The sequence below is a fragment of the Drosophila busckii genome, chromosome X (assembly GCF_011750605.1).
Source record: "Drosophila busckii strain San Diego stock center, stock number 13000-0081.31 chromosome X, ASM1175060v1, whole genome shotgun sequence".
In the NCBI taxonomy this organism is placed as follows: Eukaryota; Metazoa; Arthropoda; class Insecta; order Diptera; family Drosophilidae; genus Drosophila; species Drosophila busckii.
The window spans coordinates 19886885-19907339 of record NC_046608.1 but is presented as its reverse complement, the minus strand read 5'-3'; the positions used below and the strand labels follow the sequence as shown (position 1 = coordinate 19907339).

Here is a 20455-nt window from a genome sequence, read left to right as displayed (position 1 = left end):
AATTTTTTTTAAATTTATTTAAGCTACATTAAAAAAATATATATTTTTGTCTTATAAAATATTTTTATAGATTTATATTAAACGCCTTAGAAAAAATAAAAAAATATATTTCTTTGTTATAAAATATTTTTATAGATTTATATCAAGCAACGCCTTAAGCTAAATTAATAAAATATATATTTATTTCCTATAAAATATTTTTATAGATAGATTAAGATTTATACTAAGCAACGCCTTAAGCTCAATTAAAAAATATTTTTTTTTTCTTATAAAATATTTTTATAAATTTTATATTAATATTTATATTAAGCAGCGTCTTAAACAGCTAAATTAAAAAAAATAATTTTTTCTTTATTTTTTATAGATTTATATTTGACAAGCTCACAATTAGTTTTAATCATTCAGCACAATGTTAAGTTTAATTTTATTTAAATTTATGTCAAGCTAGTCGTCTAGCCAATTTTAATATAGCATATATTGCTTAATTTATTTTAATTTTTTTACATAGCATTTCTATTATATATATTTTTAATTATTTATAGCACATATGGCCTAATTATTTTCTTTATTGTTTAATTCATTTTAATATATTTGCTTAATAATTACTTATTTAGTTTGCTGGCTTTATAAAAATAATTTGTTGTATTTTTTAGCTGCTGTTTTTTTAATTATTTATTTTAATAGCTTAACGTATTATTAACTTATCATGAATACAAATATTAATTTCAATTTATAGCCAAACAAAAATGTAATATTTGCATTATATACAAATTTCGATTGTTCAACAGTTTGCTGCTTTTTTTTTCGCGCTCGCTTTGCAGCAAATTTTTTGTGTATTTTTTATAATTGAATTTGTTTAAACACAAAACGCTACAGCCGCCCCAAACGCTGTTGCTGCTGTTTGCACAGTTTGTTTTACTTTCAATTTTTTTTTAACATTTACTTTGTTTGTTAACTGCGGCTAAAATGTAAGAGTGAGAGAGCGAGAGATGCTGCTCGCTAAGTAGGCAAACTTAAGTTGGCCATAAATTCATCAGCGCGCTAAATGGCTTTTGTGTGTGTGTGTATGTGTGTGTGTGTGTGTGTGTGAGCACACAGCTGCATATAAAACCGCAGTAGTGTACACTTAATCCTGGCAAGGATTTCAACGCCCAACGCCTTAAGTTGATGCGTATTAAAACGAAACGTTTTTCCATAAAACTCAAGTGCTTGCCTCAAGCGTGATAAGCCAACACACACACATACACACATACACACACATGCATAACTAGCTGGTGCTTAAAGTGACGGGTTAATCTATGGCTCTGGCCTCAGCTGCGGTTATCATTGGCACAGCCCTAATCTAGGCTCAGCAACAAAAAAAAAAATAAAAGAGAAAAGAGAAAGAGAAAGAAAGCGAGCGAGATTTAAGCCACAGCAAGTGTTGCAGTTTGTAATTAGAGCGGCTTTAAGTAAGAGCGAAAGATTAAGCAAGAGCAGCTTAATTAATTGTGCGCACGCTTCGCTCACGCTCTAGCTGTCTCACTCTACCTGTCTCGCTCTCTCTCTCTCTCTCAGCCATTAGTGCGTTTAAATAATGCACAAAGTCCATGTCGAGCGTTATTTGATCAAAAAGCAAAACGTCAGCTGCTGCTTCATCTTTTTTTTCTCACTGCCAAAAAGTTCTACGTTGGCCCCAGCATTCATATTTGATGCCACAGCGCGTTGCATGCAACGTGCAACGAGCTACAAGCACTGAGCAACAAACGCGTGCTCTTATTAATAATGAAGCAGCTCACGTTTATGTAGAGTGTGGCGCCTCTTCAGCTGTTACAATTTCCATTTCCAAGCCCAGGCCAGCGCGCCAATCAAGCCAACAATCAAGCTGGCTAATGTAATTGGCCAACGTATGCTAACTGTAACACACACACACATACATACAAATAGTGCTTGCTATTATTTATTCAAACATTTTCAGCGTCAAGCATTAAGTGCATTTAACTGTTTCTTGCTGTTTCCTCAATTTTTTATGTTGCTTTTGTTGTCAAATTGTTCAACAAAGTAACTCAAAATTTATTAAAGTTGTTTATAAATATAAAAAAATAATTAAAGATTAACGCTAGAAATAAAAATATATAAAATATAATAATTAAAATTAACCAAGCTATTTATAAATATTAAAAAAAAATAACGAAAGACAACATATAAATAAAAAATCTAATTTAGTTATATTTAATATATTTAACATATTAATCATTGTCAAACGGAATGAACATAACAACTTTTTAGCAAAATATAATAAATTGCATTTAAATATAATTGTTAATTAAAAATTAGCCATGCATAAAAATTAATAAAATTATTTGTTTATAGCATTGTCGCATATTTTTATTTATTTATTTTATTATTATTGTTATTATTTTATTTATTTAAAAAAAATTATTTGCATATTTTTTTGGTTGATTTTGCCATATTTTATTTATGTATCTTAATTAAAAATTAAGCATGCATAAAAATTAAAAAAAATTATTTTTTTATTACATTGTTTCATATTCTCTTTTTGTAATTTTTGCCATATTTTTTTTTATTTATGTAGCTATATATTAATTAATGCATAAAAATAAAACAAAACTTTGTTCATTGCTTCATATTTTTTGTTATTTTTGCCATATTTTATTTAAAAATGAAGCATGCATAAAAATTAAAAAAATATTTGTTTTTGTCGCATATTTTTTCAATATTTTATTTATTTGTCTATCTTTTACTAATGCATATTTAGCAAATATTTTATTTTACCCACAAGTCTTCAAAACAAATATTGAAATGATTTAAAATTTGATGCATTCAACGCATTGCAATTGACACTTGGAGTATTGATTGGCTTAATCAAAAATGTTTGTAGCCATTTCATTTGGGCACAAATGAATCATAACAAGTGCAGCTGTCAGGGCTTAATGAAAAAAAGCGCTGGCAATTAATTAAATATATAAAACAAAGCGGATATTATGCTTGTCATGCTGCCGCCTGCGAATTGACAAATCGCTTGACGTTTAAATTGCATTTTAATTGAAGCTACTGGTATGCAAAAATTTAATAAATTTATGTGTACGACATAGCAAAAGACGCAGCTTGATTTACTATTTATAACAAGCGCGTCGAGGCCTCGCTGGGGACAACAATAGAAGACAAAATGGGCGCTTGGGGCGTTTTGTTTGAGTTTCATTTTATTTTATTACATTTCGCTTGCTGTTGCTTGTTTGTTTTTTTTTTGTTGTTTTATCGCGCCAGCAAGTTAATAATTCCATGTCATTTTTTATGCACACACACACACACAGACAGACAGACAGAAAAGTTGGCAAAGTTGAATTCACACAGCTGTTGAATTAGTTTTCACCTGGTCGGGCCAACTTTTGCAATAATCAAGGCCATTGGCAAATGCGAAATTTGAATCTTTGCCAGCTGCGTGCGCGTGAGTTTAGTTCAGGTGCCGCTAATTGTTTCTATTAGTTTTGCAATAATGTTGCACACCAAAAACAAAAACCAACAAGGTGGGGCGCACTGGGCGTGGCCACACACAAGGTCTGACTAAGCAACTAACTGGGCAGTTTGGCAGTCGCTGTGTGACAGCTGCACAATTGGCTTTGTGCCTGGGCCTGGGCTTTAGCTTTAGCTTTAGGTCTACATTGTGACAAGCGTACACAAAGTGCAAAGCACACAGTGACAGCAGCGTACACTGCGCGAAAAGAAGGCTTTAGTTGTAGCCAGTAGCAGCAGCTGCAAACTTTAGGCTGGAAACTTCTAAAAGAAATTAAAGGCTTTGCATATTTAAAGCTTTTAACACTTAAAATAAATGCTCAACATAATAAAAAAAAATGAAATAAAATATAAAAAATAAAATGCTAGTAAATTTGTTAGGCTTTGCAATTCTTATAGCTTTTTATATTTATATTTATATATATTTATTTATATTTTTAAAATAATAAAAAAAATTCATAATGATTTCTAATTTCTTACATATAAAAATATCAAAAATAAAATGCTTATAAATATATTAAAAGTCAAACAAATAAAGCAATTTATTTTTATATACAAAAAATTCGCTAAATAAAGTGCACACTTTTAAACAAAATCAATAGCTAACTAAGCTTAGTAGACTTACTAACTTTTTATGCTTAAAATAAATTTTTTTTTGTTTTAAATATTTTTCTTTATTTATTTATGTGGCCATGGAGGCCAATTATTAAATTTTATGGCAATCTTAACAATTGTGCTATTTAATAGTGATTTCGATTAATAAAAATAAACTGTTAAAGCATTTTTTTTATATTTTATATATCAATAAAAAAAGCTTAAATTCAAATTTGCAACATTTATGCAATGAATAAAATTAAGGTCTGTTTTATATGCTATAAATATATTAAATCCTTTTAGCTTAAATGTAATGTTTAGCATAGCTACTGCTGCTTTTCTTGCAGTGTAGCCAGAACTATTGAGCAACATTTGCTGGCGGGCTGAACGAAATTGCAGTGACCCCAAGGTGGCGACCTTAAACGCGACTTTCCACCTAACAGCAATGGCAATGGCCATGTTAGCTGAGGGGGTGGCTTGTTGGTTGAATTGACTAACTGACTGGCTGGCTGATTGAACAATTGAGTGCTGCACAATTATGGCCAACGCTGTGGCACGTCGTTGTGGCAAGCAGCAGCAGCAGCAGCTCTAAAATGCAAACTGCTTGAGGGGCTGGTTCTAGTTCAAAGACTTGGAATGTCAATCAGGCGCAAAGGGCGCACAACTGTCAGCATTAGGCCAAGTTAGCAATGACGCGCGCTAAGCAAGTTAACCACACAGCCAAAGGGAGGGGTGGGGGGGTGCCACTAGCCGTAGGTGCAAGCGACTCTTCAGGTCTAATGCCAAAATCAATATTACTTGGGCTTCTAAATTATGAAAGCTCAAATTGCACAAATTTGTTGTTTCATGCTGTTGTCATTGGTCAAGTGCATTATGAACTTGAAAATTGTTTTGTTCATTACCAATATTGCGCATACGCTGCGTTGTGCATTCAATCGAATGCAATCAACAAGCCACAAGCAAATTAAAACGCCCAAGCAATCGAACAAATTAAATGAAATTTTTCAGCGCAGTTGCGCATTTGTTTGTGAAATTAGCATAAAAACATAAATCAATTACAATTTACATTTTGGTTTTTAGTTAAAATGCAAGCAGCAATGCAATTTATATGCACTTTTCATTAATATTTATGAATTTGTTTGTTAGTTGGGCATTCATCGATTGAGTATAAATTAAATTTGACAGCCATTGACTTCACTTCATAACTTTTTGTAACATATTTACATTTATATATTGCAAGCATAGCTTTAGTTTATTGCTTAATTAATGTAATAAATTTATGAAATATTTTATTCAATTTGATATTTTTTTTATTTATAAATTGCACTAACTCTATTTACAATAAAAAATAAAACATTAGCTAAATGAGATTTAAAAAATGTCATGTTATGATTGCTTAATTAATTTATTACATTTAGTAAATATTTTATGCAATTTGATATTCATTTGCTTATTTATAAATTGCACTCTATACTCTATTTTCTTTAAGTGCATAAAATAAAAATAAAAATTTAGCTAAATGAGATTTAAAAAAATGGAAATTTATGATTGCTTAATTAATTTAGTAAATTTAGTTAATTTAATTTGATAATTATTTTTAAATATATATTCAATTATATTTTGCTTTTAATGTATGCAATAAAAAATAATAAATTAGCTAAATGAGCTTTAAAAATTTTGTTATAATTTATAAATAGCAGTGCAGTTTTTTTTAGAATTTTTAGCAATAATTTAAACTCATTTTTCTATGATAAATTGAAAATAAATAAACAATTCCATTAAAAATTTGCTTAAGCTCAGCGTTGCAAACAGCTTAAATTTAATATCTAATAATAATGCATGAAATTATTGCTTAATTAAAAGCTGTTTCTTTAGTAAATATTTTATTTAATTTGATAAATTGCACTAACTCTGACATATACAAAATAATAAATTAGCTAAATGAGCTTTAGAAAATGTAAAGCAATTGTTATAATTTATAAATAGCAGTTTAATTTTTTTTATAAAATTTTAAGCACTAATATAACGCAAATTTATGATAAATGTTAAAATTTATTAAATAAATTTGCTTAAATTCAGCGTTGCAAACAGCAAAACAATAAAAAATTAGCTAAATGAGCTTTGAAAAATGTGCAATTGTTGTAATTTTTAAATTTAATTTTATATATTCTATGTAATCTTTTTCTTTTATCATCGACTGTGCATAGTTGAAATTAAATAAATAAATAGCAGCGCATTTTTTATGCAATTTTTAACAATAATTTAGCTCATTTTTCTATTGAAAGTAAACAAACAATTTAAATCAATTTGCTTAAGCGCAGTGAGCTTAAATTAAATATATTAAAATATTAATAGCAATGAAAATTAAAAACAGTGTTTGCTTGTAGTTTTTATAATATTTATATAAATATTTATTTTAAATGGTTTTTGCTTAAAATTTGATTTTAAATATAAAAAAAAAGGTGCGCGGTTTGCTTGGCAATCGAAAAAAAAATATATGAGTGGCTCAATGTTATGTACAAGTGGGTGGGGCTGGCTGGGCTGGCTGGCACACCTGTTGCCATTTGTGGAGCAAGCAGGGCGCAGCTAGAGATCCGTGCTGATCAACTGTGTGAGCTGCGGATCGACCTTGTAGCGCTTGGCGGCGCTCTCCATTTCCTCTAGATCACTAAAGGCGGGAAAGTCGCGCGGGCAGAACTGGCCGGCAATGGCCTCGGGTATGCGGCTGACGTTGTGCAGCATGTGGGCGGGCGTGCTCTGCAGATAGTGGCGCCACTTGTGGTAGGAGCGTGAGTTGAGATCCGCCTGCCAGTCGCGGCGTCGCTGGCCAATGGGCGAACTGGTCTTGGGCATGAAACTCTGCGCATGTTGCAGCATAAACATTTCCCACTCCAAATTGCCCACAGCTTGTTGCAAGCTGCAGTCGCTGGTGCAGCTTTGCTCAGCCATGTCTTGGGTGCGACGCAGCTGCTGGCGCTGCGGACTGTTGTGGCTGCTGCTGCTGCTGCTGTGATAACCCGTCGAATGTTCCAGCAGTTGACGTGGCTGCTCTGCAAAATCATCGCAGATGGGACGTGATTGGGAAGGCGATGGCCAAACACTTTTGCTATTGTTGCTGCTGTTGCTGTTGCTGCTGCTGCAGGCGCTGCCTATGCCGCTGCTGTTGCTGTCGTCGTCGTTGTTGCAACTGCGACTGCGTTTGTAGCTGCTGCTGCTGCTGCGCTCCAAATTTTCAGCACTGCTGCTAATACAACAACCCATAATATAATTTAATTTTAATACTCAAAGTTGTGACTCTCAATGTTGCTGCTGTCGCTGTCGCTGCTGTTGTCGTACTGTTTATGCCACATGCTGGCAGCTGCTGCTTTATATAGCCTGCGACGCAGGTAAATAGCGCTCAAAATTTTCGCGAATTTTCCAGGAATTGTTTATGCTGCTGTTACCTGCGCCGCGCGGCCATTTTGCCAACTTAATCCAATCCAACAACATTTTATGGCTTTGCACACGTGTGCAGCGCACTTACCTGAGCTACTCGCACTAATGTGACCTTGATTAGATTTTAAATGCTTATCAGTGCAGCTACTAAGCTCTCAATCCTTTTGCTGCGCTCAATCGCTTGGCAGCTTGCCCTAAGCCTTAATAACTCACTACAGCTAAAGCGCTGCCCACTGTTGCTCTCTCGCTTACACACACTTTCTCTTTCACTTTCAACGCTGCTGCTGCGGCGTTAACCTTGCTGTCTAACAATTGTGGCCATTGTCTTATGTAAACGCCGGTTGACGCCGCTGCAAGTGCAGGACACACACCGCAGGACATTGCTTTGGGTCCAGCTGCTGCCATTTGGCATTCTCAATTTTTATTGAATTTCGCTTCTTTTCACTTGAATTCTCTGCCGTTCTCAATGGAACTGAACGCGACCGAAGCCTTGAAGGACATTTGCTGGCCAGCACTACTGATGATAGTGCGCCTCAGTCTCAGTCTCAGTTTGAAAACAAAACAATTTAGTCAAACAATTATCAGTTCAAAGATCAAGTGATTGTTACAGTAAAGCAAAGTACAGTAAAGTTACATTATTCAAAACGTTTATAAGTGAGTTATGAACGCTGCTTATTTTGCATATTTACTGCTACAAATTATTATTAATTATGCATATAAAAATATGTTTTAGTTCTATCCTTAATCAACAGCCAATTGAAACTGCCAAAAGCGCTTGAGTTTTATTTTTATTCTATGCTTGAGTTTTATTCAATTTTAAATTGCAAATAAGTAAATTTATTTAAATATACATTTAGCTATTTTATTAAATATATGCTGCATTTATTTACTCTACATTTCTATTATGAAATCTCGACTTAAATTATATTTAAGCATTTTTAGACTTCAAACAAATAAATTTATATAATTTGTTATTGCCAAATCTTTTCTAGCTGATATATATATTTAATAAAATATAATTAATTGTTAAACATCTGCATTTGTTTATGCATAGCAAACAGTGCAATATTTAATTTAATGCTTTAAATTTATCTTATGAAATCTCAAGCAAATAAATTGATTTAATTTTTTTTATACTAAATTTGTTATTGTCGCAGCTTTTCTAGCTAAAATCTAAAGCTGATAATAATAATTAATAAAATATAATTAATTGTTAAACATAATTTTAAAAAATGCTGCATTTATTTATGCATTTCAAATTCTATTCTATGCTCTATGCTTGAATTTTATTGAATTGAATTGCAAATAAGTAAATTTAATATTTATATAATACTGCTTATGCTAATTAACTATTTAATTAAACAAAAATTGCATTTATTTATGCATTGCAATATTTAATAAATTTGTATGCATCAAATTTATATTATTATTTGATTTCAAACAAATAAATTGATTTAATTTGTTATTGCCAAATCTTTTCTATCTAAAATCTAAAATATATATTTAATAAAATATAATTAATTGTTAAACAATTAAATTCTGCATTTATTTATGCATTGCAATATTTAATTTAATGCAACAAATTTATATGATGAAATCTCAAGCAAATAAATTGATTTAATTATTGATTTAATTTGCTGCATACCAAATTTGTTACAGTCGCAGCTTTTCTAGCTAAAATCTAAATTTAATGAAATATAATTAATTGTTAAATTCTTATGCCTGCTTTGGCTGGAAATTGATTTTGATATTGAAAAACTCTTACTAAGCTTAAAATTTTGCACTGCATACATAACTTTTATTATTATAAACAGCTGTTAATACATTTTACTGCCTATATATGTGTCGTTATTTATCGAATTTATGAGTAGACGACACACACCCCTTTTGGCTTGCAGTTGGGCCAAAAAGGGTTTTTGGTCAACAGCAGCGTCAGCAACGAGCTGTAGGTGTTAACTGCTGATTAGGAAAACGTTTATGAGCCACAAATTCGATTAGCTCTGGCTACAAATGCTGCTTGGAAACTCTCGCACACTCTCGGGGCAATGGGAATGCCAATCTAAGGATACCCAAGCTCAAGCCGTTGAATTTTCCCACACTTTTGGGCCCATGTTGACTACTTGGCTCATTTGACTATCGCAGTTGTTGCATTTTCACACGCAATTGCAACATTTTCCCCGCTTCACACATGGAAATACCTTGCCACAAACATTGCTCTGTATGTGTGTGTGTGTGTGTTGAGTCAAAAGTATTTATGGCTCATATAATCGCACACAAATTTGCTGCAGTCCTTGCCCAACTTTTTGCTGTGCTTGACAATTTTCCCAAATACGAAAAATTCATAGCCACAACACTCTTTGGGTTTTCGAGCTGCGAGTTTAAGTAAATACCAAACCAACTGCCCCACACACACACACACACTCACACACACACTCACACACACACACACACAAATGCTGTGAATTTTTGTGCTGTGCCGCACGTGCTCGAACTTGCAACGTTTCGGGCTATCAGGACACGTAACCCGCAGCAGCAGCAGCAACAGCAGCGGAAACAGCTGTCAGCTGTAGCGCTTGAAGTGCCCACTGTGCACAATGGGCAACAACAACAACAGGCGATAGTCAAAATCATGCTTGAATATCAACTTGATTTATTTAAAGCTTTAAATGCAATGACAATAAAAATTGTTAAATATTTTAGACAGCAAGTTCGCTTCATTATTAAAAACAATTGAGTCTGAAAATCTTCACAATTTAAATACACAATTGTTAGCTTATGATAATTAATAAATTGATTAAGTACAAATTATTTGCTGCGCATTAAAATAAAATTTTATGCATCTGCGCTTAGCGTTTGAACAATTTTTGTTTTAAGTGCGCGTTGATTTTGATGCGAGCTCATTACAAATTTTTAATAATACAAAAATACAATAAAATTCGTAATGTATGAAATATGCATATTTATTATAATTAATAATATAAACAGCACAGTTAGTTAAATATAGCTAAATGCATTACATAAATTAAAAACAATTTACAGAATTAAAACTAATGCTGCAGCTTCGAGCCTTAAATATAAAAATGAGTCATAAAAAAAAATAAAAAATACATAAAAAAAAATAAAAAATAGTTAATACATTAATTTATGTTAGTAACGAATCGTTGCAAATTTTTGAAATAAATAAATTAAAAACAATATTTATTTTTAGAACAAAAACTAATGCTGCCTTAGATATGAAAATTAATGCTACCAAAAAAAAAATACAAATGAAAAAATAAGCAAGCTAATTAATTTTTGTTTATAACGAATTTTTGAAGAATATTTTAATGCTAAAAACAAAGTGTTTAAATTTATTATAAATTATATTATAAATTAATCAATTCGAGGCTACAACTATTGAATAAAAAAATAAAACAGAGTATCAATCAATGAGAGACGCTTGTGTCAGCAGAGAATTCTTTGATGGGCATAGCAAATAGCAAAAAACAAAGGCACATTAGCATGAAAAGCACAGAAGGCCACTTTGGCTAGCAGCGCTCGGGGTCAGCAATGTGAACTCAACTTGAACGAGCGCATGAAGTGCGTGCAGGGAATTGTTAATGCAAAGATTGGGAATTGTTTGATGATTTCAGATGCTGCTCGTTGCTCGTTGTTGTTGCTGCTGCTGCTGCATTGTAAAAAGTTGCAGGCAAATACGCAGCGACAAGCAATTGTTTCAAATCATTTGACGTACAACAAGGACACTGGAGACAACACACACACACACACACACACATATGAGAGTGAGCTGTCAACTGTTGAAGCACATCTGGGCCAACGTTTGATTTTTATGTGCACTTTTTGTTTATTTTCTTTTTTTTTTGTAACTTACTTCCTGGCAAAACGCAAAGCTATAAAAAATGCAAATAAAAACTTTGCTTTGCACTTGGAAAATTGTGCGGAAATTTAACGCGTGTGTGTGTGTGTTTGGCCTGCGCTTTTGTTTACAAAATGCATTTGCCGCCCAACTCCTTGCGGTCATAAAATGCAGCCGCAGGTAGAAGTTGCTGCTGCCACTTGTTGCTCTGAGCTGAGCTGAGCTGCGCTGCGTTGAGTGTGCGGCAAGTTTGGCGACGCTGGGAAATCAACAGCGGATCAGCGTGGAAATGCCCTACCCATTTGGTATTTCCGCCCTAGATGTCCTGCGCGCGTCCTGCGTATTAAAGCGTGTTAAATTAGCAAACGAAAATCTGGAAATGCCAATGCGGAACTTCTGCAGTTCTCTTCAGTTCGTCTTACACATGTGTTGGGCATTTAGCATAAGCTGGGCGCAGCTATTTAAATGTTAATTTCAAGCAACAAGTGGCATGTGGCATGTGGCAACCTTCGGGATTTGCCCCGTTGCCGCAGCACCGACTCACAAATGCGCAATTTATGCCCAAACTCGTTGCGTACAGTTGTGCTCAGAATAGTGCTGCAGTTTTGTATGTTGCCATATTAATTAGCCATGCCCCACACACACACAATGTGGCGCTGCCCTTTGCTGTGGCCGCTTGCCACAATTGAAAGCCATTTGTGCGTCGCTTTGCGTTTGACCACAGCAAATTGAATTGAATTGAATTTTATGCTGCGCCTGTTGCATAGGCAACAGTATTTTTGCTAACGCTGCATTTTTAGCCAAAGGGAATTAAAAATCGCCTGTTGGCAACTAAAAATAGCAAACTAATAATAAAGCAACTTAAAAATATTGCACAAAATTTGTTGTAAATGAAATTAGGCAAGCGTTAGCTTTATTTTTGTTATCAAAACAAACTTGAAATGTTTAAGCAAAGCTAAAATCTTTTTATGCAATTCTTTTGATTTTTTATTTAATGCAAGCAAGCATAATAACAAAAGGATCATATGGGTCATACATATACTAACTAGACAATATCATATTATACGTTTTATTACAATATTTACTACAATTATTTACATTTAACTGTTGAGCCTTTTAGGGAGCTTAAGCCAAAATCAAATTCAGTTTATTAGCTTACATAGCTATGATTTAAACCTATAAGAAATTGGCTAGATTTTGTCAGTTTATTGCAATAATTATAACAAAAAATGTATACTTTTAACGCTCAGCATCATAATAAACTTTTAGCAGCAGAGCTGTAATAAAAATTGCAGCTCAAACATTTCTGTGGCTGCCTATAAAAAATTAAAGCCATATATGAAATAAATTGTATAGAAACTTGAGCAATTTGCTGATTGCAGTTAACCCACAAAGTTATTGCAAGTCGAACAATTTATGGCATGCGTTGGATTTTTGAATGCTTAAGCCAACAAAAAATGCCAGAAAATCAATAAACATGTGCCAGACGTCGCTGTCCCACTCTCTTGCTCTCTCTCTCTCTCTGTCTCTGTCTCGTAAATTATTTAGCAAGCAGACTTTGCTGCTTGTTATGTCTGCTGTTCAATTTAATCAGCATAAATACACACACTAACAACAAACCACTAAATAGTTTTGTATATTTTTAATTATTATAATTTTTAAGCTGTTTTGAGTCCTTTGGCTTGACAGCGTCGCAATTAGAAAGCAAGGCGCACTTAATGAGCATTTAATTGTCAGCCTAACCTTGCTCAACACACACACACACATGCATAAGCAAATGTTACCTGCACTTCCTTTCCGGTTTACCCTTTTCACTTTTACTGCAACTTTTGTTATGTTTTTTTCATGCAATATATTTTGTTATTTTTTTTTTCTTGTTCATTCATAAATTTCATGGAATTTTCAGTGTCCTGTGGAGTGGGTTTTTTCTTAACTAGTATTGCTCAACTTTGTGTGTGTGTGTGTGTGTTGCGCATAATTTGTGACTGTTAATTAGCTCAGCTGCTATCAGGCGCGTCTAACACATATAATTAAGCAAATTAGGCAAACGCGAATAAATAAATTAGAATGCTGCGGGCTTCCAATTGAAGGTGCGAGCAGAGAGTGTAGAGAGAGAGAGAGACAGAGAGTGAGAGTGAGTGCCAGCTAAGCTGCTTCTAATGGACAGTGCAGACATTAACTTGATGTGCTTGCCATTATGCGTGGCCATCAGCCCCTGCCCCCAGCTGCTTGTCTAAACATAAATCATCATCACTTGCGCTCACTCTCTCTCGCTCTCTGTGCCAAGTGCCTGCTCCTCTTACTAACTTTTAATGCATTAAGCGTGGCTCGAAGCTTTGCCAAAAGTTACGCCTGGCAGCAAAATGCGTACAAAAGCAACAACAACAACAGCAATAACTATAACTGTTATATATATATATCTTTGGCTATATTAAGCATCTCTCTTGCCTTGACATGCAGCACTTTGGCTGCTTTTTTGCCCAAAAGTTGCTGCTGAGTGCTGCTTCAAGCAACTTTTAGTTGCGCACACACACGCACACACACGTGCAACTAACTGTAAATTTTGCATAAATAACATAACTAGCTAAAACTTATAGCACACTCGAGTGTTAGTTTGTCAAACTTTAGGCAAAATAGCAAAAGCTGCAGTTTGAAAAATGTTATAAATAATAATAAATAAATAATGAAAAATGCTATAAATTATAATTAATAAATATGCAGCTATATATAATACATCATATATATATTTTTGTTGATAGTTTAATAAATTTATTTATTTTATGCTGAAATAAAATTCCAAATATTTTAAACTAAACATTGCAAATGTGCTGGTAACAATTTAAGCTGCTTATAAATTTGCAATTATATTTATATTATATATAGCGCTTGGTGTGCTCAACTGCATTTTTTTCAGTGCATTTCACTTCACTTGCACTTTGTGTGCTGTGCAAGGTCAATAAATTTACCAAACGCATCGCCCCAAATAAAGTCGCAACTCAACTTTTCGCAGCACTTTTGCTTGGCTGACAAAAGTTCCTTTTCAATAAATGTGTTGGCCAGCAGCCAAATAAGGCTAAGAAAAGAGAAATCAAGTTAACGCTTCTCACATTCCAATCTCTATTTGCTTGCAGTTGTAAAGCTGACGGCATTTGCCGAGGAGCTCAGCACCTCGACGGGCGTTTCAGAGGGTAAGTAGCAGCTGCCACATGCGCATGTTGCATGCCACAATTGATTCGTGTTCATTGCAGAATGGGGCTCTGGCTGGCGAAGCAGCAGCGGCGGCACCAACTTTCTCGTCGAGGTTGAGCAAACAGCAGCCATGCCGATGCCACCGAAAAGCGCCAGCAACAGCTCCGAGGAGCTGCTGGGCAGCCTCGAGGAGGGCAGCACCAGCAGCAGCAGCAGCAGCAGCAGCACCGTGGCAAATGTTGCTGTGAATGTCACCGCCAATGTCGAAACAGGTAAGCAGTAAAATTTATATCTTGAGAGCTGTAAATCAAACAGTAATGCCAGATCGTTGGCAGAGATCGATAAACGATAGACAAATGAAAGGCAAATGGCAGCTTTACTTAGTTTTAATTTAATGACAACTAGTGCAGTTTAAGGTTAAAAATATGTTACTAAGCTGCCCAATGCGCAATGGAGCTGCCACTTGAGAAACAGCTGGCAACGCTTTTAATGCCGCTGAGCATTAGTTAAAGTTCAAGCAGGGATTTCAGTCAGCGCATATAAAGAATATACAAAGCTGCAAGGGATTTGCCAGCGCACCCGAACAGCGAGCAGCCAATGGAGAGAGTGAGAGTGAAAGCGAGAGAAAGTGCGCGTAATTGAATGTTTATGGGTCTTAACTGTAATCTCATTGGCTCGTGCTTACAGCGTTTTATTGTATTCCCCATTGCAATTGCAGGTCCCAAGATTATTGTGCGCACCGAGGAGGTGCTAATTGTTGGTCTAGTGCTGGTGCTTTGGGTGGGCGCCATCATGCTCTTCTTCAATCGTTGGGGCAAGATACGAATGCTCGAGCCATATCAGCCCAAATTTCAGCAGCAACATCGCAGCTCCTGCCCACTGGTCGACATGGATGCAGTGACAACGCATCAGGTAAGTTAGTAAATAACATTAAGATATATAAGATAAATAAAATATTAAGCACAGTATAAAAATATCGGTATTTGAATTGTTTAATGCTGCACATTTTATATTGAATTAATACATTTTAAGTGAAAATAAGATCAGGTTATTGATGAGGAGAATTATTTGAGCAGACTGAAAAATAAATAATTAGACATTGAGAGGGAGTTGGCATGAGCTGGCGCTCGACTTATATAGATAAAAAGATAGGAGGCGTAGTTGAGATTTAATTATGATGCTGAGCTGGCCGCTCCCTCAAGATGCAATATAATGCGATTTGAGTTAGGTTATTTATGTATATTGAGGGACGAGCCGGCCCGGCTTCTTGCTATTGGTTTTATTGTATATAAATTTAAACAGAATTATTATTTTATTTATATTGCATACAATTACATTACTCTCAAATTATTTTACTTATATTTCAGATTTATAAACATAGATTGGGTTTATATTGTTTTAAATACATTTGTATATTAATTAATCACATAAAAAAATAATAATATTTCTTTTTTAATTTGTATTACTCTCAAATTATTTTAATTGCTTTATTTATATTTAAGGTAAACATAGTTTGGCTTTATATTGTTTTGAATACATCCCAACTCAAGCATTAAGTTTATTTTTACACAAACAATTCAAAAACTGCGAAAGCAAAAATAAAACTAAATAATAAGTTAATAGAAAACTGACTTATATTAGTTTAAGCTAGCTACATTTAAATGATTGATATTTAAATAAAAGTCTGTTGCATATTTAAATTTAGTAAATTGTTTTTTTTTTGTTGTTTGCAGCGCTCCTCGGTGTCTCGCATGTCCATGGGCATGGTGCATCAACACAATTTGAATTTGCCCACGTGTCAATTTGCGGCCTATAATCCGAGCATTTATGCAAAGGGTAAGCGCATGTCCTTGCCAGCAAGGAGAATAAAACAAAACCAAACAAAAAATTGTAACGAGTATGCAAATGCAATTAAAATTGAACAGTGTCTTGGTTACGCTTGTGTGCGTGCGCGCGTGTGTGTGTGTTTATGTGTGTGTGCTGCATTTTATGTAGCATACTTTGCTGCATTGTCGCTTGGCTGTTGCCTTTGGGCTGAGCTTTGCACTCAACTGGCTATAAACAAATTAAATGCCATAGACTGGTCTATAACTAAATAAGCAATGCAGTGCTTTAAATTCGAATTAATTGTACGTTGCCTTTAGTTAGTGTTGACTTTAATTGAGTGCAACTGATTGCAAAGCTTTGTGTGTGGCATGCAACTGCCAAGGCATAATTACTACACAATTACTTAGCAGCAAATAAAAGCGAGTGCTAGTTGAGAGTGAGAGTGAGAGGGAACCGACAGCTGCGTTTCATTTAGACGTTTAATGGCCGCTAGTTGGCCGCTTAGTCTTAAGTGCAGCATTTAGTTGAGCGCTTTTAATGAGTTGTCACACAATTAAGTCGTGTCACACACACACACACACACACACACACTAGCGCAGCAAATAAAAAGGCAGGCTGGCAAACACATAACAATACAATTTTAATGCTCCATTGTTGATGCGCATTGACAAACCGACTGACTTTGCAATTAAATCTTGTGGAAACGCACGCACGCACACATACAAGCAAAGAGAGAGAGCGAGAGAGAGCGAACAACTTTGCTGATGCTAATGAAAATGTAATGATAATGAAAGTCTGCTGGCCCTAAAAAGAAAAAGCAAAGAACTTGAAGCATTTAATGCATGAATGAGTATTCAATGTATGTGTGTGTGTGCGTGACATTTTTATGAGCATGCTAATAATTAAAGTGAAAAAATTCAAACATGTAATTTATACTAAAAATAAAAAATAACTCAATGCTTTAACAATTATTTTAAAGCAATCATACCAAGCTTAAGTTATTAGAGCAAGCTAACTACTAATAAGACTTTAAGCAGCATAACCCAACTAACTTTCAGCTCTTACTATTTTGTTCGCAACTTGTCTATATATATTTTTTAATTATACAAATTTACTGTCATCATTATTGCGCTTTGTACGCCAATATAAAATGCTATAGAACATAACAATCGATTTATTTATAGCTGAGTTATGCTTTCAATGTTTGACATTAAACATTAATAAAACATCGCATTGCATTTGACCATAACTTTGTCAAATCAAATATTTTAACCATCAAATAATAAATAAAATGTTGATTTACACTCTTATAAGTCTAACTACGTAAAAGATTAACTTGTCAATATTCTTTTCGCTGAGCTGCAGCTTTTCAAAGCTTGAAATTAATTATTAAGTATGCAGCATTTGCTTTGTAGCCATAACTTGGTCAAATCAAATTATGCGATTCCAAATTTAAATGCAGTTTTATTAAAATACTTCTTACGAGCATAACAAGCTATAAAACTATGAAATCGGACGTCATTTCGCTGAGTTAGAGCTTATCAAAGTGTTACATTCCACAGAAATTTATCTTGTCAGTTTACTATTTTGTTCATAACTTCGACAAATAATTTTTGTGTTCAACATTTTGATGCTCATATTAATTGTGTTTCACGCTAACATAAATTTGCATAACACATTTGGATCAGATTTTTTTTAGCGGAGTTATAGCTGCTCAAAGTTGGAAAATAAACAAATAGTCAGTCTGCAGTTTGGTTTTACTACCATAACTTAGTCAAAATAATTTTTTTTATCAATTAAACACAACAGCATATGTTTATTTAATATCTCGTGAGTAAATTAAGCCAAAGAACTTTTTTATGGCTGAGTTACTGCTACTCAATGTTAGAAATTGATATAAAATGAAAACGGCCTGATTTTTGCAAAAAATTCAAAGGGGTTACATCCACAATTTATTGGCAAAAATATTGAAAATCGTAGACTTCCAAGTTTGAATTGCGGTTTTTATTCTTATGATTCACGAGTCTAACAATGACTGGAACTCCGCATCGATGGCAATTTCGCTGAATTACGGCTTATCAAAGTGCGATATTTCACAAAAATTTGTCTTGTTAGTTTACTATTTTGTTCATAACTTCGCCAAATAATTTTTATATTATACAATATTATACTCATTTTAATTGTGCTGTCCACGCCAACATATAGACGTATAAAGCATTTAGATCGGATTTTTTTTAGCTTAGTTATAGCTTCTCAAAGTTGAAAAAATAAACAAAAAGTCAGTCTGCAGTTTGGTTTTACTACCATAACTTAGTCTAAATAATTTTTTCACTAACCAAATACAACAGCATATGTTTATTAAGAATCTTATGAGTAAATTAAGATATAGAACTCTTCAGTCCGATTTTTTTTGGCTGAGATATAGCTTCTCAAAGTTAGAAACTGATAAGAATTGAAGACTGCATCATTTTTGGCAAAAATAAGGGGTTACATCACGATTTTTGCCAAAATATCGAAAAATTTTAAAATTTGCCAAATTTGAATGCAAGTTTTGTTCAGAGGAAGACTCGTCACGAGTTATAACAATGCATTAAATACTCTGAAATCGGAATGGCTATTTAGCTGATTTAAGAGCTTACTCAAAAAGTTTGAAATTTCAAGCAAACCAAGACAAGTCTGCAGCATGTTTGGCTTACTGTTTTAGTCATTAACTTTCGCCACAATAATTTTTTGACTCATGCTTAATTGATATACCAAATGTTTCATTTAGAGTTCTTCCATGTATATAATTAATGCTATAAAGCAATTACGCTAAATCGGAATTTTCGTTGCGCTGAGTTAGCAGCCTTGTCAAAGTTTAAAACTAAAGCAAAAATAAACTTTTAAACTTTTGTTTACTTAATGTGTCTTTCTGTTTGTTTTTCAGGTTATGCTTCGCATGTATCCATGTCCACAGCATCGCGGCCGCGTCAGAATTCCGTGTTTGTTGGAGCAACTACGAGTCACTATTTGATGCCGAGACCACCGCGCAAGACTCGCTCGGCAATGGATCTGCATTCAATGGTTTTAGATGAGAGTGCGGAGCAGGTCTAAACGTCTTGTTTGCTTGTGTGTGTGTGTATGAGAGAAAGAGAGAGAGAGCGAGAGTAGCACAGTTAGCAAAGTAAGTCAGTCAGTACGTAGTTAGGAAACTAAAGAACTCTAGATGCAGCCGATTTAACTAGCAGAGGATGCGAACTAAACTGTCCAATATTAACTGCAACTATTTACAAAATGTGTTTAACTAAACTCTACACTCTATGCGCTAACTCTTCGCACACTTAACATGCCCATAGCGAATGACGACGACAGAAAGCTGAGAGCTATGACAGTTCGACTCAGCGAACTCTTTTAATCTTTTGCAAGAAAATATTATTAAAATATAAATTTATACAGCTCTTGCTCTTAAAGCACACACGTTATTGCGTTTTGTAGTTCAAACTATTCAAACTCTATCTCTACTACTACTACTACTACTACTACTATTTAGCAGTTAAATAACAAATTATGTTGCGTTTCATGCTCAAAATATGCTAACCAAACTATATCTTTAACTATTTGCTTTTTGTGTCCACATACATTACACTGTACCTACAAAAATTTCGTTAGCCTTAGCTGCTAACTAACGACCAACTAAACTAAAACTACTAACTACAAACCAAAGTATAACTGACGAAAGCTTTAAACTCCTTTTTGAGGCAATTGCCGTACTACACACAATACAATAAAACCCATCCAAAGAAAAAAAAACTGTATACACTAATAAATTATATATACAGTATATATATTTTTTAAGCTTATAAAAGTCTACACAAGTCTAGTGCGAACATTGCGGAACAACTAAACCTAAACTAAAACTAAGCTAAACGAAAACTGTAGCGCAGGCAAATTATGAAGAACTTTGACTTAGGATTGTTTGGAATTGTATATACACACAGATATGTGAAGCTATAGCATAAACTTTTAATTATCATACATACATATAAATAAATATATTATATA

General features: G+C 33.8%; 2 protein-coding genes across 2 annotated transcripts in view; one reads left to right on the top strand and one right to left on the bottom strand.

The window, feature by feature from the left end:
* Window positions 1-20199, top strand: part of LOC108605748 — a 48446-nt gene extending 28247 nt beyond the window's left edge. The window contains exons 2-6 of the mRNA XM_017995547.1: window positions 14530-14586; window positions 14647-14859; window positions 15306-15499; window positions 16321-16423; window positions 19341-20199. Of these exons, the coding sequence (XP_017851036.1) occupies window positions 14530-14586; window positions 14647-14859; window positions 15306-15499; window positions 16321-16423; window positions 19341-19507 (734 nt within the window). The 3' untranslated portion in view covers window positions 19508-20199. The remainder of the gene's footprint in view (window positions 1-14529; window positions 14587-14646; window positions 14860-15305; window positions 15500-16320; window positions 16424-19340) is intronic.
* Window positions 6694-7239, bottom strand: LOC108604909 (the record flags this gene model as incomplete). The annotated part of the gene is made up of 1 exon (XM_017994479.1): window positions 6694-7239. A coding segment is annotated over one exon (546 nt), but the record flags the coding sequence as incomplete, so codon positions are not given.
* Window positions 20200-20455: the final 256 nt, after the last annotated feature.